Source organism: Myxocyprinus asiaticus, chromosome 10 (genome assembly GCF_019703515.2).
Source record: "Myxocyprinus asiaticus isolate MX2 ecotype Aquarium Trade chromosome 10, UBuf_Myxa_2, whole genome shotgun sequence".
NCBI classification, from domain to species: Eukaryota; Metazoa; Chordata; class Actinopteri; order Cypriniformes; family Catostomidae; genus Myxocyprinus; species Myxocyprinus asiaticus.
Window position 1 is genome coordinate 7,846,851 of NC_059353.1, and position 25,253 is coordinate 7,872,103.

Below are 25,253 nucleotides of genomic sequence, written 5' to 3' on the forward strand. Positions count from 1 at the left end.
AAGGCTGTAATGGGGTCCAAACTGTTATGAGATTTGTCTACTTATGTCCACAGTTTAAACTCTGCCGGTTACATGCAGATTTAAAGGGAAATCTTTAAAAACCGAATGCATGTACATGCACAAGAACTTCTTCAGTGTATCTGATATCAACATGCAGAGACAAAGATATGAGAAGCACGCACATCAGAGTCACGTGGTGCCATGAGAGGTTCAGACATGTGAACGGCGAGCTCTGAGCACTTTGCTAGTTTTTAATACTTTTTGTGTCATAAACCGATGAGATTCGATACACCCTGATCCATAAATGTTCTATGAAGACAATATGTCAAAGAATTCGAAATCCTCAAATCCACATTAAAAGACACATACGTGCTCACCAGAGACCAGGGACTCATTTTGGATGGTGTGGCGGGAGAGATTCAGCCTCAACTATCGAGCATGTCAGCAATGCTGGCGAAGGTCGTTGCTGACTTGGAGGATCTTGCAGTAATACGTTGATCGATCGCTGCTATGGAGACAAAGTTTTCTGAGTTGGTTACATGAGTGTCGGATGTTTAGAAACGGACCGATTATCTAGAGTCATCAGACAGGGATTTAGCTTCTAATCTGCTAGTGACCAAAACAGACTTTGAACACGTTTGGGAAAAGTTGGAAGATGTGGAGAGTCGTAATTGGCGAAACAACATCCGAATTGTTGGAATTCCTGAGAACGAAAAAGGCAGAGATATGGTAAAATTCCTAGACGAGCTCTTCTCGAGTCTGCTCGACATAACAGGCCATAAGCTGGAAATCGAGCAAGCTCACAGGGTTCCGGCTTGGAGATCCACAGAAGGAGACAGGCCCTGATCAATTCTGGCCAAATTTCTGAGATCATCCGATAAAGATCGGGAGTAAAGGAAGGCTTTCTTGGAAGAACCACACCATTTTCTTGTTCCTAGACTTTGCGAATTCGACAAGAGAGAAACGTGATTGATTCAAGGAATGTAAGAAACTCTTACATAAACAGAAGTTCGCTTTTGCACTGATGTTCCTGGCCAAATTGAGAATAGATGCTAAGGATGGCTGCAAAATATTTACATGCCCACAGCAAGCGATGTCCTTTATAAAGTCAATGGAATGAGTAAGTTATTGTGTGATGCTCTTAATACAGCTGAGTGGACCTAACTCACTAAACATTCACTTGATCGTCCGAGGAAACTGGGCGCCTTCTTTGTTCCTTTTTGTGTTGGTTCCGCCTAATGGCTGGAGTTTGTTTTGTGGAATAACACTACTGCGTTACATTGAAAAGTAAACATCTACAATTCAAATGTCTCAAACAGATTAAGTAGGAAGAGTCATTATTGTTTTAGCTGAAATTCAGGGGCAAAGGTTGATTTTGGCTAATATTTACGCACCTAACGCTGATGATCAGGGCTTTTTTTAGATCTTGAAGGGATGTTGCAAGCCGCTGGCACCCCTCATGATATAATACTGGGAGGAGACTTTAATCTTTTGATGGGCTCTGTCCTTGATCATAGTGAAGCAAAAGTGTAATAACCATCTTAAGACAAATGCTTTTGTGAAACATCTTATGTGCCTAAGACTTTTGCACAGTACTCTCTCTACATATATATATATATATATGTCCACGTGCATGGCAACAAAAGTCAAAGGGTAAAGGCCACACCTTCTCATGAATAGTATCGAGAACACCCATGATGTACATTTGCTGAAATTCAATGGAAAGCCTAAACCATGTATGTCACGACCTGTGACATTGACTTGATTTTCATTTCAAACCCGGAGGACGAAAATAACCAGAAAAGTCCCTAAATTAACCCTTTTCCTCTTGAAATTATAAATAACGAATGTTGACATTTTCTGCCCTTGTGTGCAAGATATATATACCTGTTAACATCTAAAAAAAAAAAGTGTAGTGTTTCATGACCCTTTAAATATATAATTACATTTTCTTTTTTTCCGCTTTATTATCATTCATTAATACACAGACGTAACGATTGATGTCCTCATGAAATCATAGACTCTCCCTTCGAAATCCAAATACAATTAGTGAAAATAGATGACCAGGTATAACGGTGATGTGTCTCGCCTGTACACTTGTGATCGGATCACCCAAAACGAATCTTAATACAAGGTGAACACAGGGCCTCAGTCGGGGATGAACGGTTGGCAGTTAATACACCAAGTCTGCGATCAGTCCTGTAGTGTGCGCACCAGCACGACTGAAAACAAGACTGTGAGTTGCAGGGCACGACAAATGCAAGTTGTGTAGTTTGCACTTGGCTTTATAGAACGGGGGCTGTTAACACAACGAACGTGTGAACTGGAAGGTGTAATTCATGAAATATTGACTGTAACAATGCACTGTAAAATGCCATTTCACTGAAAGTGTTATATTGACTAACCACCCAACCAGACATCGCTTTCATAAAATGTCATAAATTATCTGCAAAGTAACTGAAAGAGAGATATCTGTCCGATCTTATGTGCTGGCGGTTCAGTTACTAGTGTCTTTCTGCTCTGTTGATCCAAACATGTTGGCACAGGTATTGCTCCATACAAATTAACATGTGGGACTGAACTCATTATCAGTTGCAGTATATATGTGGGTATGCAGGTGTATTCATACGTGTGTGAATGTGTTTGTGTGTGTTCTCAGGGTGGAGAGCACTGTTACTACAATGGCCAGATCAGAGGAATGGAGAACTCTCATGTGGCTCTGTCCACCTGTAACGGTTTACAGTGAGTACTGAACCAATTCCTTTGAGTGGACACTTCCTGTTTTATCTATTCACTGACTTACACTGTGGGGAGAATTCACTAAGAATGAATTGGGCACGCTGATAACATTGTTTATTTACACACACTGTCTGTGTTGTTTACACACCTGATTCACTAAGAAAAGAATGACAACATAATAAATAATCATGGCACTGTGCGATTTCAGTGGATTTAATGCCTTGTTATGTCTGATTGAATTTGCCTGTGTTTAATCTTTTCTCGCGTCACTTGTGTTTGAATGTTTGTTTTTTTTTCATCTGTAAGTTGCTTAGTATAAAAGTGTCAGCTTCTTTTACATAATGTAATGTTTGTTTCTCCTTCTTTCTTGTATTTAGTGGCATGTTCGATGATGGAGTCCATATGTATACAATTGAGCCTCTTAAACAGACTCACTCTATGGTAAGTCTTCTTTTTTAACTCTAAATGTATACATACTTAAAGGGGCCATATCGTGAGGAATAAAATTTTCCTTGGTCTTTTGAGATGGAAGAATTCATGGTATTATATAACATACTGCAACATTCAGAACATAAAACTTCCTGTCCAGTGAAAAAAAGACTATTTATTAAAACTAAGCTGCAAAAACGGCTCATTCCGTAATTCTGCAATTTTCATATTTCAGACAAATGAATCATGGCTTCACTAGTCACGGTGAGGTAATAAATATGAAGTAGGATAGATACCATTAGTTCTATGCAGCAGGAGAACTAATGATAAAAATAAAAATCGACTAAACCTTGTGCTGTTCCTGCCTATGTGTAGCACCTGCAGCTCCACAGATCCTTCTGAAGAATCCCAACGTTAGACATGAGTGTCTGAATTTTTTATTTATTTATTTATTTTATTTTTTTTTTACGATGTTGCTGATCATTTCAGTCTGATCTTAACAGTTTGTGCAGTACATTTGAGCATGGATTGTTTTGTGAATCAGTCACAATGTAATTGTGCTTTGCAAAGAGACTGTTATTGAAGGATGGGGCAGATAATAGCTATATTGTCTCTCTATGGGTCATAGAGGGTCATACTTTATAAATGCTGTAGTTATATTTTACACACTTTCACTATGAACACTGTTTCTATGAACAGTCTTTAAAACTTCTAAACATTATTTTACATTATTTTACATTCTTGATAGCTGTACATGCTGTAATTCTTCTATTTTTGTGTGAATTGTACAGATATAAACATGTGTACACATCAGTAATGATAAAAGTTCAATTTAATTCTGTTCTGTTCACTGCTGTCTATAAAAACAAGTAGAAGCATTGTGAAAATGTTACTACAGCTTTGCTCTTGCCCTTAACTCTGTGCTGTTACTTCATCTGCATTTAAACTAAAACTATAAACACATTAAAATACTCCATATTATCCATACACACGCTAACTGTGCATGCCCAATACTCATTGTGAACATGCACTGTAAACACATACTTTATCTTCCAAACTGAATCCCAATCAAAGTTCAAATAGACCTTTTTCACATTTCCAGGGACCATTTCTATAACTGTGAATGCGAGACCACAGAAAATATTATATTTGCTGAGCCATTTTCTCAAACAGCAAAAGAAAAAATCCACTATTACGTTTCCACAACTTTCCACAAGAGAAAACAAACAAACACAAACCTCATTACAGCTGTGTTTAGCAGTTTAAAAAAAAACACAAAAAAACACACACAAAAAAAAAAAAAACGAATTGGCTAGTTGCATGTGACTGCCATGATTGAATTCTGGTTTAGCGAATGCAGTCATAGCTACTGCCGGTTTCGCCAGGCGCTGGTCCAGAGACCTCTGAAAATGGCATTATTTATGAGGTGTTTACAGAAAAGGGATTTAAAATGTATTGTAGCATTGCAACAAAGACACAAGAGGCCTATCTCATAAACAATTTTTATATAAGGCTGTTGTCAGCCACAGCCACAACTTACACTCTGTAACGGTTTAGATAAGCACACTTGAAACAGCAGTGAACCCCTTCTGCACACAGTCTTCGCCTTGCACACCCGCCTTGCACATACACGAAACATTCAGGAACAGCTCTCAATGCAAGACATTACAACCCAGTGAAATACATAACACATTAAATTATTCTTAACAGTTAGAATATAACAATAAACAAAATTTCAACACATTAAAGTATGTATGCAGTTACATCGATGACTATCAAGGTAAGACAAAGGATAACCATAGAAATAAACATCAGAAACAACTCATCTAAGCAACTGCAGGGTAAATAATGTAATAGAAATCCTCTGCTGGACAACAACTAAAGTTGCAATATCTATCAACGCCTTCTGATCACATGCAAACTTTAGTCACTTTATGGTAGGCTAACACTTTACAATAAGGTTCTATTCGTAAACATGAGTTAATGCATTCAGTATAATGAACTAACAATGAAAACAATTTTTACAGCATTAATCTAGGTTAATGTTTCATTTAAATAAACTATTGTTCATTGTTAATTACTGTTCGTTCATAATTTATTGCCTAATGTTAATGCATACATCTTGAAATGTAAAACATTTATTAGTATACATAAAAATGAACAATAAAGGAATAGTTCACCCAAAAATGAAACACAAACGAAGATTTTTAGAAGAATATCTCAGCTCTGTAGGTCCAAATAATGCAAGTGAATAGTAGCCAAAAATATGAATCTCCGAAAAGCACATAAAGGCAGCATAAATTGAACCATAGTGGTTAAATCAATGTCGTCTGAAGCGATCCAATAGATTTTAGGTGAGAACAGACCAAAATGTGTACTCTCTAGGCACGATCATGACTTCAAGCTCGATTACACTTCCTAGTGCTTGACACATACGAAGAGCTCTAGACTGTGCGATAGGAAGCGTAATCGAGCTTGAAATCACGGTCGCCAAGGAGACTGCTGATGTCAAGGTTTATAGTGAAAAATTATTTACATTTTGGTCTGTTCTCTCCCAAAATCGATTGGATCACTTTGGAAGGCATGGATTAAACCATTGGAGTTTTATGGATTACTTTTATTCTGGCTTTATAGAGCTTTCAAGTTTTGGTCACCATATAGTACTTGAATTGTATGAACCTACAGAGCTGGAAAATTCTTAAACAAAATCTTTGTGTTCTGCAGAAGAAAGAAAGTCATAAACATCTGGGATGGCATGAGGGTGAGTAAACTATGAGAGAATTTAATTTTTTTGGTGAACTATCCCTTTAACCAAGATTAATAAATGCTGTAAAAGTATTGCTCATTGTTATTTTATGTCAGCTATTGCCAGAGTTGGGGAGTAATGAAATACAAATAACGGGAATACGTTTTTAAAATACAAAATATAAGTAACTGTATTCCACTACAGTTACAATTTAAATCATTGGTAATTAGAATATAGTTACATTCAAAAAGTATTTTGATTACTGAAGAGATTATTTTGCATTTTATTGTCATTTGTTTCATTTAATATTTAGTCCTTTCAGATGGAAAACATTTATACATATAAATGATGCGATCCAAAGTGCATTTGAACAGCGGTGAAACACTTTCTTATGATGTGTTACATTCATACGAGCAGACAGAGAAGTACGTTTGAAGTAAGTTTGGAGCAGAAGAAATAGAAATAAAACTTGTGTAAATTGTCAGCTTTACGCTAAGCTAAAATGCTATTTCTAGCCATTTTACATGTACATGTTACCAGGCACGATCATATTTTTTATCAAGAAAATTCACATTGGATTATAATTTCTTTTTTCTAGTAAGACCTTTGATATTAGGGCAAAAATTGTATTCTTGCTAATAATTTTTGTATTGTTTTCCTGTAAAAATATCTAAAAATCCTTAAAACAAGATCTATTTGATTTATCTTGTTTTAGAAACAACACTGCATAAGATATTTAGGTTTTTCAGAGAATGTATTTTTAACATGTGTATTTTGTCTTACTGTACTGGCAGAGTTTTTATCTACCAGTGCTGAAGAAGTAATCCAAAGTATTTAGAATACATTACTGACCTTGAGTAATTTAACAGAATACATTACAAATTACATTTTACAGCATATATTTTGTAATCGTCATGGTTACTGGTGTAACCTCCGTTCCCTGATGGAGGGAACGAGACGTTGGTGTCGATGTAGTGACACTAGGGGTCACTCTTGGGAGCCCGAGACACCTCTGGTCTTTGATAAAAGGCCAATGAAAATTGGCGAGTGGTATTTGCATGCCACTCCCCCGAACATACGGGTATAAAAGGAGCTGGTATGCAACCACTCATTCAGGTTTTACGCTGAGGAGCCGATATAAGGTCCGGCCATTTCAGCGGGTAGTTCAGCGTTGTGGCAGGAGGGACCAACGTCTCGTTCCCTCCATCAGGGAATGGAGGTTACACCAGTAACCATGACGTTCCCTATCTGTCACTCACTCGACGTTGGTGTCGATGTAGTGACACTAGGTGTCCCTATACAAAACGCCACAAGGCTGAACTGTGTTACGTGAACTGGCGGTGTGTGGTGGGCAGACTTGCTGCGTGCCTCATAGCCAGCGCACCAGGTCGACACGTAACCTCCCCCAACACAGTTATGAGTGTCGAACGGCCCTTTTTGGGGACAAGTCGACTACCCAGAGATAGAGACAGGCTTAACGCAGTCGTGGCCTCTTTCCCCTTCTCTTTTTCCACTCCCTAAAAAAGAAGGGGGATTATCTGACTGGGCCGCCAGGTCTAGTCGGGGGGTGTCCCTCCCAAGGGGAGGACACTGCGGAGACCACACCTCGCCCCAAGAGAGGGGGGGATATTTAAGTGGAAGAATACATCACATGGTCTTTCCAACCATGTGGAGAGCCTTCAAGGTAGATCCTGCCAAATGGGGGTGGAGTTACTACAACATGGAGACTGAGGGGCTCTGCCCAAGGAAGACGCAGTTTGCCAGTAGGGAAACGAACTAGCGGAAGATATAGATCGCATGGGGTTAGCCTTACAGGGAACCGCCACATGCGGAGCACCTACCCCAGAACCGGGCTCTTAGTTAGCGCGTGTACTGGGCCGGCAGCGAGTCTCTCCGAAAACTCGACTGCCACAGGGCTCGGAGGAAGTCAACCAGGGAACAACTTTTGTGAACACTACTGGGAATTAACAGCTTACGTCTTCAGCTCAAAAGGAGGTGGAAAAAGCTCTGCGTGCGATCCAAATAGATGCGTAAAGCACGCACCGGACACAACAACGACAGGGCTGGATCTGCCTCCTCCTGGGGCAGCGCTTGCAGGTTCACCACCTGGTCCCTAAAAGGAGTGGTGGGAACCTTGGGCACATAGCCCAGTCGGGGGTCTCAGGATCACGTGAGAATAGCCCGGACCGAACTCCAGGCACGTTTCACTGACAGAGAACGCTTGCAGGTCACCTACCCTCTTGATGGAAGTGAGCACAGTCAGGAGGGCAGTCTTCAAGGAGAGTGCCTTAAGCCCGGCTGACTGCAAGCTCAAAGGGGGCTCTCTATAGACCCTGAAAAACTACAGAGGTCCGATGAGGGAACAAGGCGCAGCCTGGAGGGATTCAGCCTCCTGGCACCTCTTAGGAACCTGATGATCAGATCGTGCTTCCCTAAGGACTTACCGTCGACTGTGTCGTGGTGTGCTGCTATGGCAGCAACGTACACCTTCAAGGTGGAAGGGGACAGCCTCCCTTCCAACCTCTCTTGCAGGAAGGAAAGCACTGATCTGACTGCGCACCTCTGGGGGTCTTCCTGATGGGAAGAACACCACTTAGCGAACAGACGCCACTTAAAGGCATACAGGCGCCTCGTAGAGGGAGCCCTAGCCTGAGTGAACATGTCTACCACCGCAGGTGGGAGACAGCTTAGGTCTTCCATGTCCCGTCCAGGGGCCAGGCATGGAGATTCCAGAGGTCTGGTCGCGGGTGCCGGATGGTGCCCCTTCCCTGAGAAAGAAGGTCCTTCCTCAGGGGAATTTGCCCGGGGGGAGCTGTCACGAGGAGCGTGAGGTCCGAGCACCACGTCTGGGTGGGCCAGTAGGGTGCTTACCAGGATGACCTTCTCCTCATCCTCCCTGACCTTGCACAGGGTCTGTGCGAGCAGGCTCACTGGGGGAAAATGCATATTTGCGAATGCCAGGGGACCAGCTGTGTGCCAGCGCGTCTATGCCAAGGAAGGCCTCGGTTAGGGCGTACCAGAGCGGGCAGTGGGAGTATTCTTGGGAGGCGAACAGGTGCACCTGTGCCTGACCGAATCGACTCCAAATCAGCTGGACCACCTGAAGGTGGAGTCTCCACTCTCCCTTGAGGGTAACCTGTTGTTATGGTGCGTCCGCCGTAGTGTTGAGTTTGCCCGGGATGTGAGTGGCTTGCAGTGACTTGGTGCTGCTAACTCCGTTGGAGGAGACGGCGGGCGAGTTGTGACCTACAGCGGGAGCGCAGATGGCCTTGGCGGTTGACATATGCTACCGCTGCCGTGCTGTCTGTCTGAACTAGCACGTGCTTGCCCTGGATCAACGGCCGGAACCTCCGCAGGGCGAGCAGAATTGCCAGTAACTCGAGGCAGTTGATGTGCCAACGCAGCCGCGGACCCGTCTAGAGGCCGGCAGCTGCGTGCCCATTGACAACAGCGCCCCAGCCCGTTTTGGAGGCGTCTGTCATGACCACGACGTGCCTGGAGGCCAGTTCTAGGGGAACACCTGCTCGTAGAAACGAGAGGTCGGTCCAAGGGCTGAAAAGACGGTGACAGACCGATGTAATGGCCACGCGGTGTGTCCCGTGGCGCCATGCCCGTCTCGGGACTCGAGTCTGGAGCCAGTGCTGAAGCGGCCTCATATGCATCAACCCGAGCGGGGTGGCCACCGCCGAGGATGCCATATGCCCCAGGAGCCTCTGAAAAAGTTTCAGTGGAACCGCTGTTTTCTGTTTGAACGCCTTCAACAGGCCAGCACCGACTGGGCGCGCTCGTTCGTAAGGTGTGCCGTCAAGAAGACTGAGTCCAACTCCAAACCGAGAAAAGAGATGCTCTGAACCGGGAGGAGCTTGCTCTTTTCCCAGCTGACCCAAAGCCCTAGTCGGCTGAGGTGTGAGAGCACCAGGTCCCTGTGTGCGCATAACACGTCTCGAGAGTGAGCTAAGATTAGCCAGTCGTCGAGATAGCTGAGAATGCGAATGCCCACCTCCCTTAACGGGGAAGATCTTCGTAAAGACGTGAGGAGACAGGGACAGGCTGAAAGGGAGGACTTTGTACTGATACGCCTGACCCTCGAACGCGAACCGCAGGAAGGGTCTGTGTCGAGGAAGGATCGAGACGTGAAAGTACGCATCCTTCGGGTCTACCGCCGCGAACCAATCTTGATGCCGGACGCTCGCTAGAATGCGCCTTTGCGTCAACATCTTGAACGGGAGTCTGTGTAAAGCCCGGTTCAGTACTCGCAGGTCCAAGATTGGCCGCAACCCACCGCCTTTTTTCGGTACAATGAAGTAGGGGCTGTAAAACCCCTTCTTCATCTCGGCTGGAGGGACAGGTTCTATCGCGTCCTTCCGTAGGAGGGTAGCGAGCTCCGCGCAAGGTAGCAGCGTTTCCGTCTTTCGCCAAGGTGAAGTGGACATCGCTGGACCTGGGCGGATGCCCGGCGAAGTGAATCGCGCAGCCGAGTCGGACGGTCCGGACCAGCCCTCATGACGGACTGGAAAGCGCAAGCCATGCGTCCAAGTTCCGTGCAAGGGGGACCAAAGGGACAACATCATCGGATGTACCGGCAGGTGGGGCCTCGCGGCGGGGTGGAGCTCGAGGTGCCACACCACATCGTGGCCGTGCTGAGTCCGAGGACATCGAAGCACTTGCCTGGCTCCTTGTGACCACCCCCAGAACAGCCTGGGATGGGGGAGGAAGAGGCCTGTCCTCGTGACCCGTGGAGACTGTCACATCGGGGGCGGATTTGTGCCACAGCTGGGCACTCAGGGCGGGAGACCGCCGCTGGAGCGCCAACCTGCCAAATGGAGTGGTGGACGGTGGTCGTGATGCCAGCCGTACACACCGGATATGTGACCCAGGGAACAAGGAAACCACTCTTGCTGAGCTCTTGAGTACTGCAGCCACTTGGGCATGCAGCGCAATTAAATGTAAAAGGTAACAAAAAGATGAAGATCTGCTTACCAGCTCCAGAGCAGCAGGTTTCGTTGTCCCTGGGTCACCCGTCTCAAGGGCGCTTTGAAGCCTTTCACGGGTTCTGGGCGGCCGCGAGATGGGTGGCATCTGCTTCCTGCGGTGGGCTCCACGCCAGGGCCAGGCCGAAGGGGCGGGCTGCGGCGGAGCCGGTGCAGTCAACGCAGGGGGACGCCCTCGGCAATGAGTAGATGGGGTGCGGGATCTTGAGCCGCGCCAGGGCAGGATAAGCCGGCTAGCGTCCATCTACTGCTCTACCATCGAGAACTGCTGGGCAAAGTCCTCGACGGTGTCGCCGAATAGGCCCGCCTGGTAAATGGGGGCAGCAAGGAATCGTGTCCTGTCGGCCTCACCCATCTCGACCAGGTTGAGCCAAAGGTGGCACTCCTGGACCACTAGTGTGGCCATCGTCTTCCCAAGAGATCGCGCTGTGACCTCCGTCGCTCGGAGAGCGAGGTCGGTCGCGAGCGCAGTTCCTGCATCAATCCCGGGGCGGAACTACCCTCGTGCAGTTCCTTTAGCGCCTTGGCGGACTTGCAGGAGAGCCATGGCGTGCAGGGCGGAGGCGGCTTGTCCAGCGGCACCGTAGGCCTTGGCCATCAGAGACGACGTAAACCTACAGGCCTTGGACGGGGGCTTTGGGCACCCGCGCCAGGTGGTGGCGCTCTGCGGGCATAGGTGCACCACGAGCGCCTTTATCCACCGGGGGATTGCCGAATAACCCTTGGCCGCCCCACCATCGAGGGTAGTGAGAGCGGGGAAGCTGAAAAGATCGGGACCGGGCAGTAAAAAGTGCCTCCCACGACCTTGTCAGCTCTTCATGCACTTCCGGGAAGAAAGGAACGGGGCGGGGTGTGGCTTTGAGCAGTGCCGCGAGCCCAGGAACCAATCACCGAGCCGCGAGGGTTCAGGGAAGAGCGATGAAATCCACTCTAACCGACGTTCGCGGCTGTCCGGGAAAGCATGTCGTCATCTCCGCGTCAGCTTGTGACTTGGCGATCGACCCCGAAGGAAGGAGCCCAGCTGAGGCTTCCGACTGGACGAGCCCGCTCTCCGATGCTGCGCTCGAGAGCTCATCACTTTTGCGGGCTCTGAATAAGAGGTCGAACTTGCCGTGAGACGAGCCGGCGGACTCACCCGGAAGCCCGATCGGGGCAGACGAGTGTGCTGGGGAATGGGAGGTCCGCGGGGGGATACCCGGCGGAGGCGGTCCCATTGGGGTCCCCAAATCGCCCTCAGTGCTATCCGCGCTGTCCTCAAACCCGTGGGTAAAAGGACCGAGGCGGGAGCCTCTGGGGTGGCTCGCTTTCTTACGAAGGCGAGCCGCGACCGCAACGTTGCCATGGACATATTCTCGCAATGAGAACGTGACCATCCACGAACGCTGTCTCCGCGTGAGCAGTGCCCAGACACGAAAGACAGTGATCGTGACCGTTAGAAGGCGAGAGATAACGAGCACAACCAGGAATAACACACAATCGGAAAAGCATCTTTAAAAAGACGCGTCTTTATAAAGACGTTCCGTGTGTGCGCTCTTTTAGAGAAATATATACTCTTTTAGAGGGAAAAATGCTCTTTCAGAAAATATACTCTCTAGTTTTTCTGCCGAAGTGCCCAGGGGCGTTCTCTGCAGTGCACCAGTGCAGAGGAGGGAGAAGCCGCTGAAATGCGCCGTCAGATCCAGCAGGTGAATGAACAGTAGTATTCAGCTCAGCAAGCATGACCGTTCGGCTCCGAAGAGAAAATCTGAATGAGTGGTTGCATACCAGCTCCTTTTATACCCGTATGTTCGGGGGAGTGGCATGCAAATACCACTCGCCAATTTTCATTGGCCTTTTATCAAAGACCAGAGGTGTCTCGGGCTCCCAAGAGTGACCCCTAGTGTCACTACATCGACACCAACGTCAAGTGAGTGACAGATAGGGAACTGTAGTTTTTTTAAACACCACATAATGAACACATACGTTAACATGCTCAGATTAATTAAAGGTAATGTGTGTATTTTTTATGGTAAAATAACTGTAAGTAAGCCATTTGTATGTTGATTCCCCCAAAAGTGTAAACACTGTCGCTCTCTATAGAAAACATTCCCCTGTTCATTTGAGCATCAAACAAACCTGTTTGACAGCAGTCATAAATTACACATTTTACCTTTAGGTTTATTACATGAGTGTTTTTGTCATTAGGAGGGAGCAGCGAGACCGCATATTTTACGCAGGATGACGATCCAGCAGCAGACCCCACCAGCAGGAGAGGAAGGTACACGCCACAGCTGTCTCAGTAAACCCTCAGGACATCTGTTTCAGTTAAAGGAATAGTTCATCCAAAAATTTTAATTATATTTTCACCCTCACGTGTTTCATGAATTGAAAACATATAGTGACCAGTGGCTATCCATCTCCAAAAAGAACCATAAAAGTATAAAGTAGGCCATATGACTCATACAACATACCAAGTACTCTGAGGTCCAGAAATTATTCACTTCAAAATACTTTTAGCATAATTTTTACTATAATATATTTGTTTTGATTGAACTATTCTTTTAAGTAATCATCCAAACATTCAGACAACATATCAGTTCTACTGAATGCTAGTTTACTGTAGTATTCAACTAAAAGAAGGGTGTTTTAAAATATCTACTGCCATGACAATGAACTAAAAAAAAAAAAAAAAAAAAAAAAAAAACAGCCAATGAGCCACAAGTGTCACTTTGAGTTTGGAAAAATAAACTGTCACTTCTACAGACAATCAGTACTGCAGAAGCATAGAATGTCCATTTTTATCATTAAGATGTTTATTATTATATGTGCTGCATGTTGTTTTGAGAACAGTATTTCACTGAGCACAATGTGTTACACTTTTGCTGTAGTAGTAAGATTGAAATAGAGTTTTGGGAGGATCCTTAGTGCTTAATCCCTGAAGAACTCAAAAGTAGGAAAATCTAAAACCAAATGTGTGTGTGTCTGTGTGTGTACTTGGGTTTATTCAGGCATGGAGGAAGTGCTGTCACCTCTCGATGATTTGTCTTGGCTTCGACGGAGGAAAAAGCGAGCTGTAAGAGAGTTTGAATGGAATGCAGCTGATGCTGGATACAGGCCACAAAGTTGCTGGATACAGGCCTGTGTGAAAGCAGCAGTATTAGTGCTGTAACATTTAGTACACAAAGTCTGCATCCCAATTCACTTACAGTCCTTATTATACAGTATAGTATGTGACATTAGGATTAGTGTTTAAAATGATGACAAAATAGAAATAGGCATACATAAATGTGGTACCATTTGAAAGCACCTTCAGAAGACCAAAAATTAGTACTTACACAAAATTTCACGTTAACTAGTAAGAGGGTAAGAGTTTGAAAACTTTTCTTTATGGATTACATTTTTTCATACAAAATAAACAAATATATATTCCATTAATTTATCTTACAAATTGAAGGGTTGAGCAATTTCAGGGGTTTTATTTATATGAGAATATAAATTAGATCAGAACTTGAGCTGTTTCACACTGAAAAATAAAATAAATGGATTAACTTTTCATCCTCAAGTACACAAAATGAGCAGGTGCTATCAATATTCACATATTTAGAGGTGTTTCTAAATTAGGGGCAGGTGGGGTTGTTCCCCACTAGATGTGGCGCTGTTGTGCAAAATGTTTGGCATAATTATACATTTATTTTAAGAAATTATATAATTTTCGCATCTTAAACTGGTTTTATGTCCATTATACAAGACAACAGTGGATATTATTTTGTGAAATTCTGGTTGCTTGCTAGGGGAAGTCCCATTCATGACAGCTACATTGACACATATGGCTAACCTTTCTTTTGTAAGAAAATAGTAAACTGTCTGTTACCTCTCACTCTTTCTCTGCTCCTTTCTCTTGAGAAAGTCTTATTTCTGCTTTATTTCTGTACATACATTTATGGACAGTAATGTACTTGACAGGTACTCATTTGCATGCGGTGCTGGCTTAATGACCAGACCACTTTCTTTGGGGGTGAGTAAAGGGGTCGATAACAGGGAAAGAGACAAGGCAGATTAGAGTAAATCCCTATTTTTACAGTCTTGTGATGTTTTATTTCTACCAATAGCATGCTATTACTGTATATAACATTTTCATGCTAATGTCATGGAATATCAATATAGCCTTTCTGTTGGCCCCCCCTCCAGTGAGGGCCCTTGTTACTCAGGTCCATCATTACACCCTGTCCAACACCCCTACACCAAGGCCAAGATATTGTAATCCATGTTCAAGAGCGTAATTGGTCTCCAATTATTTATTAATACAGTATTCTTATCCAGGTCAGGAATAAGGGAAATAATACCATGTTTCATAGACATTGCCATTTTCTTCTGATTGTTACATTAATTACCGTATACACACATTTATTCATTCATACACAAACATCCAAAGTAAAGGATTTTGAAAGAAGTCCCAGAAATGGACATAAAATTCAACAGATAATGCCAGGGGACTTTCTCTCTTTTTACAGAGTGAAGAGCTGTTTGAATTTAATCAATTTTCAAACTAGAATCACAGAAAGCTTAAAGTCATTATCGATAATAGGATTATGACTTTGAATCTTTTTAATGGCGGTCTTGCAATAGATCGCAACAGTGCCCACACACCTTTTCAACAGTCTGGGTTCCAGAAATATTTTTCCATTAATTTTTTGCAAAGGCTTTCCATAACCTCCTTCATAAATGAGTTGTAAACCATGAACCAAAGCAACCAGCTCCAAAGTGAATCACAACATTACAAACTTTGTTTTGAGGCCAAATAGTATTTGAAAATCAGACAAAAAGGCAAAGATACAATCCCATGAAGCATTGCGTGTTATGTAATTAAATAAAAAAACAATGGGAATAAATAAACCTATTGATTTTTGTTGTTAATTGTAAATATAGAAACAATATATATATTTTAAGTTTATTGCTAAATATTCTGATATGTACAAATATACTGTTTATGTAGTTTAAGGGTGAAGAGAGACCGACTCAGCTGTGTCATTCACAGTGCATCATTGGAGTGGGCGATCACTCTTGGGCACGTTTCTATGATTAGTAAAGCTTTCTCTGCTGTACCATGGGTAATGTAGTTTACCAGAAATTCCACTATCAAACACAATTTTTAAAAAATGAAGTAACGCAGACTAATGGCTTCAACAGAAGCATATGCCATCGGTGAAGAACCTCTGAGCTCACGGTAGGTCTGTCTTTAAAGATTTATAAGTTATCCTTAAAAATCAATTAGTCTATAGAAAAAATAAATGGGATTTTTACTTCCAGAACCAGACTGTTGCTCTCTTTTATCCATATTAAATTCAAAAGTATAAGTACAAAAATTGGATATAAATTTAGGATCTGTGCAATTGATGCCATTAATGTTAAGAGCATTCAAGGAATTTATTTTATAGTTCCTTTTTCTCCAGAGCAAAAAAAATAACTAGAATTTGTCCTTCCTCAAGCCGTTTGGCCCTGGACTTAATAAAGGTGCCTCATGTAAGATCTAAATAAGCTTGATTAATTTCTAATTTTAACTTCCTTAAAATGTAAATTTTAGATTTTAAAGACATATTACTGTAAGACCAAGTGAACTGTGTGTCAGGGTGAACAAAATGGCACGAATCTCTGAAGGAGTGGTCATAACAAAATAATATGATTATTATTCATATGCATACTTTCATTGCTCCTGAGGGGGAAATCACTGACCTAAAATTACAGAAGAATTGGGGGATATCTGAAGTACTTCTTTAAATTTAGAAGTTATCTGAGGAAAAAAAAAGCGCTTTGTTAGCAGAGTGGTAATTACAGCGATAAATATTACAAACAATAAAGGTTGAATTATCTTGCTTAAGCAATATTATGATCCATCTACCCTCATTTGAAGGCTTTACCTGCAGGGAGGGAGGGTGGTCTTTGTGGAGGGTCCAAAAACAAGTGCGACCATGATAAGGGTTTTAAATCTTATTTTGACACATGGTGCAGGATATTTAATATGCAGCACAAAAAGTATGCTAAACAAATCATCGGCAAAATGTGTTCCCGACTACCTATGTTGAAATATTATATACTATAATCTCAGCTTTCTAACGACACCTATGTTAAGCTTCTAGTCCACTCAGAGGCTGGTATATTCAACAAGATATTGGGGAAGGTGCGTGGGATGACAAAATATACTCAATTGTCACGGTTCCGGCATTTGTGCCGGCTCTTACTGTTGTTTGTTTTTCTCTCTCCCTCGTGTCTCACAGGTGGAGCCGGCACACATGATCAGCGTTTACATGGGAACGCTGATCGTTCTTGGGGAGACACTGATCACGACATTGATTTACTCACCCGTTCCACCTGCTTCACTCTGATTGCACTACCTACATATTCCTCTTTCTTTGCCAGTTTATTATTTGCAGTCGAATGTTAACTGTGCTCTCCTGTGTAGTTGGAGCTTGCTCGTGTCTCTGTTATTTGCCTGTCTGTAGAGGTGTGGTTACCTTCCCATTTGCCGCCACCTTCACCAGTCCTGTGGAGGAGGATTCCTCGGTCTCTGCCCGTGTCTCAGGGTAGAATATCTTCTGGGCTTTGCTTCGCACAATATCCCAGCTTCAACGGACTCTCTTCAGATTGCTCCTGACTTCCACAATGCATGCACCCATCCTACGAACACACTCTTCCCTTAGCACATTGAGTGGCTTGCTTTGACTTTGCTCTCTGCAGTCAGCGCCGGGTGTGCCTGACCTCATTCTTTGAGAACTTTTGTGTTTAATAAATCCTTTTGAACTGTCACCTATGCGTTTGGGTCGCTTGTCTCCCCTCACCCTCTGACAGAATAAACTGGCCACCATGGACCCAGCGGAGGAGACAACACTTCACTCCACCCTTTCACAACAAGGAGCTCTGCTTGGACGACACCAAGATCAAATCTCTGCTTCTAACCACGCTTTGGAAATTATGGCTTTGCAGCTCGTGGAACTCATCGCTATGGTCCAGCAGCTCCACCCTCCTCTCGATCCTAGTCCCGCACAGGACACACCCCCATCTCCTCCGGCAGCTTCTCACGCCCCATGCGACCAGAGTTGCGCATCCTTCCTCCAGCTCCAATCTCAGGTGAGGGAATCTGTTCGAGCTTTTCTCTTGCGATGCTCACTGTTCTTCTCCTTGCAGCCCTCCATGTTTTCTTCAGACACGATGAAGATTGTGTGTCTCGTCACGCTCGATCAGCGCCTGACTCAGTGCCGTGATCATCGGCGACGCCGTTCTTCGCCCTCTCGGGCAGTTAATTTTCACTCACAACCCGCGCCTCCTACCAGATTGCCTGACTTTCACCCCGACTTTGAAACATGCAGGTGGATAGACTGCCGGTGTCACTTAAGGAAAGGCAGCGACGCCTTCAAAAGGGCTTGTGCTTCGCCTGTGGCTGATCGGACCACTTTGTCCCTTTATACCCGTTAAAAGACAACGCTCGTCAGTAGTTAGGGGGTTACTGGAAAGCATGACACCCTTGGAAACAGCCCCTGGACATCGCACACTCCTCCCAGCCCTGCTGCAGAATGGAATGGACAGTCATGTTATTTTGGCCTTGGCTGATTCCGGTGCCAAAGGAAACTTCATTGACACAGAATTGGCTTCCAAATGGCATTTAGATGAGCCCATCACCGCCCACACACTTAGTGGCACACCCCTGTCAGTCATCACCCATTCCTATAAACCTGTCACTTTTGTTTTCGGTAACCACTTTGAACAGTTGTCCTTCTATCTCATCCAGTCCCCTTCGACTCCAGTTGTGCTGGGACATCCATGGTTGGTAACGCACAACCCACACAGATTGGGCAACCAACACAGTCCTTGTCTGGAGCTCTTTTTGATCCTCACATTGTCTTAACTCTGCTGTCTCCCCTGTCCTGTCTTGTATTTCATTGCAGGATGAGCCAGCGTATTTGTCCGGAGTACCATTGGCGTACCACGACTTGAAGCCAGTGTTCAGCAGGTCCCACGCCACAACCCTCCCTCCTTATCGCCCATATGACTATGCTATTGAATTGCTTCCTGGCTCCTCTCCTCCTCAAGGATGGCTGTATTCACTCTCGGCTCTTGAGAGGGAGGCCATGAACAGGTATATAAATGATTCTTTAGCAGCCGGTCTCATCCGCCCTTCCTCATCACCCACAGGGGCAAGTTTCCTCTTTGTGGAGAAGAAGGATGGCTCGCTTAGACCCTGCATAGATTATCGGGGGCTGAATGACATCACGGTGAAGAATTATTATCCTTTGCCTTTGATGTCCTCAGCCTTTGAACTCTTGCAGGGGGAATTCCATCTTTACGAAGTTGTACCTGCATAATGCTTATCACCTGGTCTGTATCAGGAAGAGGGATGAGTGGAAGGCGGCATTTAACACCCATAGGGGGCACTTTGAGTATTTGTTCATGCCTTTCGGATTGGTCAGTGCCCCCACCGTCTTCTAGGGGTTCGTGAATGATGTGCTTAGAGACATGGTCGATCATTTTGTGTTTGTTTATCTTGATGATATTCTGATCTTTTTCCAGAATATGTAGGACCATGTGCAGCACGTCAAACAGGTGCTTCAACAGCTGTTGCAGAATCGTCTTGGTTACTGGTGTAACCTCTGTTCCCTGATTGAGGGAAAGAGACATTATGTCGATGTAGTGATACTAGAGGTTCGCTCTTGAGAGCCCCAATCACCTTTGCTTTATTCAGAAAAGGCCATTGAAAATTGGTGAGTGGAATTTGCATGCCACTCTCCGCCCCGGACATATGGGTATAAAAGGAGATGGCATGCACCACTCATTCAGAGTTGTGCTGAGGAGCCAAGAGAGAGTCCCGGCCATGTCAGTGGTCAGTTCAGCGTCGCGGCAGGAGGGACATAACGTCTCGTTCCCTCCATCAGGATACAGAGGTTACACCAGTAACCAAGACGTTCCCTGTCTGTCACTCACTTGACGTTGTGTCGATGTAGTGACACTAGGGGTTCCTATACAAAATACAGCAGGCGATGAACCGTGTTGCGAGGTACAGATGAGCAGACATGGGCAGGCTGCTGCGTGCCTCGTAGCGAGCGCTCAACCACATGGTGGTCTCATAAGTTTTCTCCTGGGTCTCAATAAAGGTGGGAGGAGGCACTTACCCGAGGAACCTACAGGTGGTGGCCTTTCCTGATTTTTGTATTAAGTAATTTCCCACCGAGCACCTGCTAGAATAGTGCTGGGGAAGCTCTTCCCTCTCCAGGAGGGAGAGCACTACAGAGACCACATCCTACCAGAGGGAGGTTAACATGTGGAGAATACCTCACATGGACTTACTGATGGGGAAGTTCACATATGGAATGATGCCACTGGGGAGGACCCTATCTACGAAGAGGGTACACAGCAACAGTGGCTGAGGCAGAGCAGAGCTCTGATGAGGGGAAACCGAACAGTGGAAACGCATCATACGGGATTACCGAAGGGGGGAATTACCATATGGAGCACTGAGCCCAAGTACATGGGCTCACTTAAAAAGGGGCATACCACGAGTACTGGGCCTGGCGGTGTCACTCCTCCGCAGAGTTCACCACTGAATAGTGCTTAAGGAATTAAAGAGGTGTACAGTGTTCACCAGTTACGGGGAACTGTTGTGGACAAGATAGCACACATTATCACCTCAAAAGGGGAAAGGCGCAATGCAAGCGATACACCCGACCGGCCACCCGGCCTACCTGTTGTTACCCCGTAACGGGTCCAGATAGATGCGCAGGGTGCGAACTGGACACAGCAACGACAAGGCTGGGTCTTCCTCCTCTGAAGGGAGCATTTGCAGTTTCACCACCTGATCCTGGAAGGCAGTGGTGGGAACTTTGGGCACGTAACCGGGCCGGGGTCTCAAGATCACGTGAGAGTGTGCCGGTCTGAACTCCAGACATTTTCTGGTGACAGAGAGCACCTACAGGTCCCCCACCCTCTTGATAGAAGTGAGCGCAACCAGGATGCAATCTTCAGGGACAAAGTGCTGAGCTCGGCCTGCTCCAGGGGCTCAAAGGGGCCTCTCTGTAAGGCAGGAGAGATCCCTAGAGAGAATCAGGCACGGTCTAGGGAGATTCAATCTCCATGTGCCTTTGAGGAACCTGGTGATCAGGTCATGCTGTCGAGATGGTCTCCCATCCAGTGGGCTCTGGCCTGAGTGATCGTGTCTACCACCGCTGGCAGAAGTCTTGATAGGTCCTCAACGTCCCATCCAGGAGCCAGATGTGGAGATTCCAGAGGTCTGGCCGCAGGTGCCGGAGCATGCCCTGCCCCTGAGTGAGAAGGTCCTGCCTCAGGGGAATGCACCAGGGAGGGGCTACTGCCAGGAGCATCAGGTCTGTAAACCAAGTCCGGTTTGGCCAGTATGGCACAGCCATCAGGACTTGTTGCCTGTCCTCCTTAACTTTGCACAACATCTGTGCAATGAGGCTCACTGGGGGAAACACGTACTTGTGTAGCCTCCGAGGCCAGCTGTGTGCCAAGGCATCTGCACCAAGGGTAGCCTCAGACAGGGAGTACCAAAGGGGCAGTGAGAGGACTCTTGGGAGGCGAACAGGTCCACCTGCACCTCTCCAAATCGCTCCCAAATCAGCTGGACCGTGCGGTGGTGGAGTCGCCACTCTCCGCGGAGTGTTACCTGCCATGAGAGCACGTCCACTGCACGGTTGAAGACGCCCGGGAGGTGAGTGGCTCGCAGAGACTTCAACATCTGCTGACTCCAAAGGAGGAGGCAGTGGGCAAGTTGCGACATGCAGCGTGAGCGTACCCCGCCCTGCCAGTTTATGTACACCACAGTCGCTGTGTTGTCCGTCAGGATCAACACGTGCTTGCCCTGAATCAACGGCTGAAGTCTCCACAGGGCCAGCAATACTGGCAGCAACTCTAGGCAGTTGATGTGCCGTTACAGGCGGGGCCCTTTCCAGAGCCCCGATAATGTCTGCCCATTGCACACAGCGCCCCAGCCCGAATTCGAGGCATCTGTCATGACCTGGATGCACCTCGAGACCTGCTCTAAGGGAACCCCTGCCCGTAGAAACACCAGGTCTGACCAAGGACTGAAAGTTTGACGGCACCGAGGCGTGATAGTCACACGCTGGGTGCTGTGGCGCCATGCCCACCTCGGGACTCGAGTCTATAGCCAGTGCTGGAGCGGTCTCCATAAATCAACCCGAGGAGGAGTACCGCCACCGAGGATGCCATATGCCACAGGAGCCTCTGAAATTGTTTCACCGGGACTGCTACCTTCTGTGTGAAGGTTTTGAGGCACACCAGCACCGACTGTGCACGCTCATTCGTAAGGCATGCCATCAGGGTGACCAAGTCCAACTCCATACCGAGAGATGCTGATGCTCTACCTGGGAGAGCTTGCTCTTTTCCCAGTTGACCTGAAGCCCCGGTTGGTTGAGGTGCCGAAGCACAAGGTCCCTGTGCGCACACAATAGATCTCGTGAGTGAACTAGGATCAGCCAGTCGTCGAGATAATTGTGAATGCGAATGCCCTTCTCCCTCAGTGGGGCCAGGGAATCCTCTGCGACTTTGGTAAAGACGCGAGGAGACAGGGACAGACCGATAGGGAGGACCTTGTACTGGTATGCTCGTCCCTTGAAGGCAAACCGAAGAAAGGGTCTGTGTCAAGGAAGGATCGATACGTGAAAGTACGCATCCTTCAGGTCGATAGCCAATCCTGATGTCGTACAGGCTCTTCTGCGTCAACATCTTGAATGGAAGCCTGTGTAACGCTCTGTTCAAGGCACGCAGATCCAGGATTGGGTGCAACCCCCCCACCTCTCTTAGGCACGATAAAATAAAGGCTGTAAAAGCCCTTGTGCGACTTGACTAAGGGGACGGGTTCTTTCGCTCCCTTCGCTAGAAGGGTGGTGACCTCTGCCCGAAGGACCGAGGCATCCTCACCTCGCACAGTGGTGGAGAGGATGCCACTGAACCTGGGGAGTTGTCTGGCGAACTGGATCACCGAGCCGAATCATCTTCTTCTCAAAGACCAGTGTACGGGCTCCAATGGTGCGGGATCCAGGGCCGGCACCACAGGAGGACGGCCCTAGCGAGAGACAGGTGGGGTGTGGGAATTCGGAGGTCTATAGGCGGCTGCGCCGTGCCGCGGCAGGATGTGTTTGATGGCCTCCGTCTGCTTCTTCACTGTCGAGAACTGGTGGGTGAAATCCTCGACAGTGTCGCCAAAGAGCCCCCCTTGGGAGATGGGCGCATTGAAAAAGTGGGCTTTCTTGGCGTCACCCATCTCCGCAAGGTTGAGCCACAGGTGCCGCTCTTGGACCACCAAGGTGGACATCGTCCAGCCCAGGGCGCGCGCCGTGACTTTCGTCATCCATAGAGAAGGGACGGTCGCGGTACGCAGTTCCTGCATATGCCCTGGGTCGGTCCTACCCTTGTGTAGATCTTCGAGTGTCTTTGCCTGGTGGACCTACAGGATGGCCATGGCATGCAGGGCAGAAGCGGCCTGACCCGCGACATTGTAAGCCTGCGCCACGAGTGACAAAGAAAACTTACACGCCTTGGAAGGGAGCCTTGGTCGGTTCCTCCAGGTGGCTGCACCCACGGGCATAAATGCACTGCGATGGCATGCTTTACCTGGGGAAGCTCGACATATCCCTTAGCCACCCCGCCGTCGAGGGTAGTTAGGGTGGACGAGCCAGCGAAGCGTGTACGGGCAGAGAAAGCTGTCTTCCATGACTTCACAAGCTCCTTGTGCACTTAAGGCACGAAGGGCACTGGGGCGGGGTGCGGCCGTGAGTCGGGTCTGAGCCCAGAATCCAGTCATCCAGCCACGAATGCTCAGGGCAGGGTGGATGGTTCCACTCCAGCCTGATGTACGCGGCCGCCCGGGCAAGCACGGCTGCCAACTTAGCGTCTGCCTCATCCTGAGCTCTACTGCACGAGAGCGGGAGCTCAGAATATTTGTCCACTTCTGAAAGCAGAAGCCCACCCTCCGATGCTGCAACCGATAACTCATCCTCGTTGTGAGCCCCGAACGAGATAATAAATCCGCCCTAAGGCGGACCGCCTACCTCACTCGTAAACTCTACCGGGCAGAACGAGCGTGCTGGGGGCTGGGAGGCACTCACCAATGCAGCCGCCTGAGTTACAACGCAGGACAGACTGGGTCGGGAAGCAGCCGCGGTGGCTCTCTGCTTCATAAAGAAGGAAGAGAGCCGCAACCACAACATTCTCATGGACATGTTCTCGCAGTGAGAACATGACCCTTCCACGAAAGCTTCCTCGGCGTGCTGGCAACCCAAGCACTCGAGACAGATCTCGTGGCCATCCAGTGGGGAGAGATAACGGCCACGCCCAGTAGCACAAAGGAGAAAGGACATCTTTAAAAAGATGGCAATCATTTGTGCGGAGCTCTTTTAGAGAAAATATACTCTTTTGGAATATACTCTTTTAACACCTGTGGACTCAGCCGCCAAAGGGCCCAGGGGAAGCACAACACTCGACCGTGCGAGGGCGACCGCTGATATGCGCCATAAATTCCAGCAGCAAGGAATAAGGTGACGGGACGAACACACACACACACATGCGCTTGGCTCCGAAGAACAAGTCTGAATGAGTGGTGCATGCCATCTCCTTTTATACCCGTATGTCCAGGGCGGCAAATTCCACTCGCTAATTTTCATGGCCTTTTCTGAATAAAGCAAATGTGATTGGGGCTCTCAAGAGCGAACCCCTAGTGTCACTACATCGACACAATGTCGAGTGAGTGACAGACAGGGAACAGCTGTTTGTCAAGGTGGAGAAGTGCGCTTTTCATGCACAGTCAGTTCCATTTTTGGGGTTCATCGTTTTGTCCAAGGGAGTACGTATGGACTCGGCCAAGGTGAAAGCCGTCTCCGAGTTGCCAACCCCAGATTCCCGCAAGGCATTGCAGAGGTTTCTGGGGTTCACCAATTTTTACCGGAGGTTTATTAGAAATTATAGCCAAATCGCTGCAACCCTGACGGATCTCACCTCCACACGCACTGACTTTTGTTGGTCTGCGTGGGCTGAAGCTGTGTTTGCTAAACTCAAGGAGTGGTTTTACTGCATTTTAATTAACCCCCACCCTGCTAGTCAGTTCATGGTGGAGGTGGATGCATCTGAGGTAGGTGTTGGAGTGGTCCTCTCACAGCGCTCTCCCTCGGATGGAAATATGCATACATGTGTGTTCCTTTCGCACCAACTGACTCCAGCAGAACAGAATTATGATGTCGGTAACTGAGAATTACTGGCTGTCCGGTTGGCCTTGGGCAAGTGACGTCATTGGTTAGAGGGTTACCTTTCGTGGTTTGGACTGATCACAAGAACCTAGAGTACATCCATAG

The 25,253-nt window shown here is 46.7% G+C and overlaps 1 protein-coding gene across 3 annotated transcripts in view; it reads left to right on the forward strand.

The window, feature by feature from the left end:
* Positions 1-25,253, forward strand: part of LOC127447264 (disintegrin and metalloproteinase domain-containing protein 23) — a 91,612-nt gene that overhangs the window by 30,767 nt on the left and 35,592 nt on the right. For all 3 annotated transcript variants that reach the window (XM_051709033.1, XM_051709035.1, XM_051709034.1), the window contains 4 exons: positions 2,660-2,742; positions 3,117-3,180; positions 13,090-13,162; positions 13,893-13,957. In XM_051709033.1, coding sequence (XP_051564993.1) covers positions 2,660-2,742; positions 3,117-3,180; positions 13,090-13,162; positions 13,893-13,957 — 285 coding nt within the window. The remainder of the gene's footprint in view (positions 1-2,659; positions 2,743-3,116; positions 3,181-13,089; positions 13,163-13,892; positions 13,958-25,253) is intronic.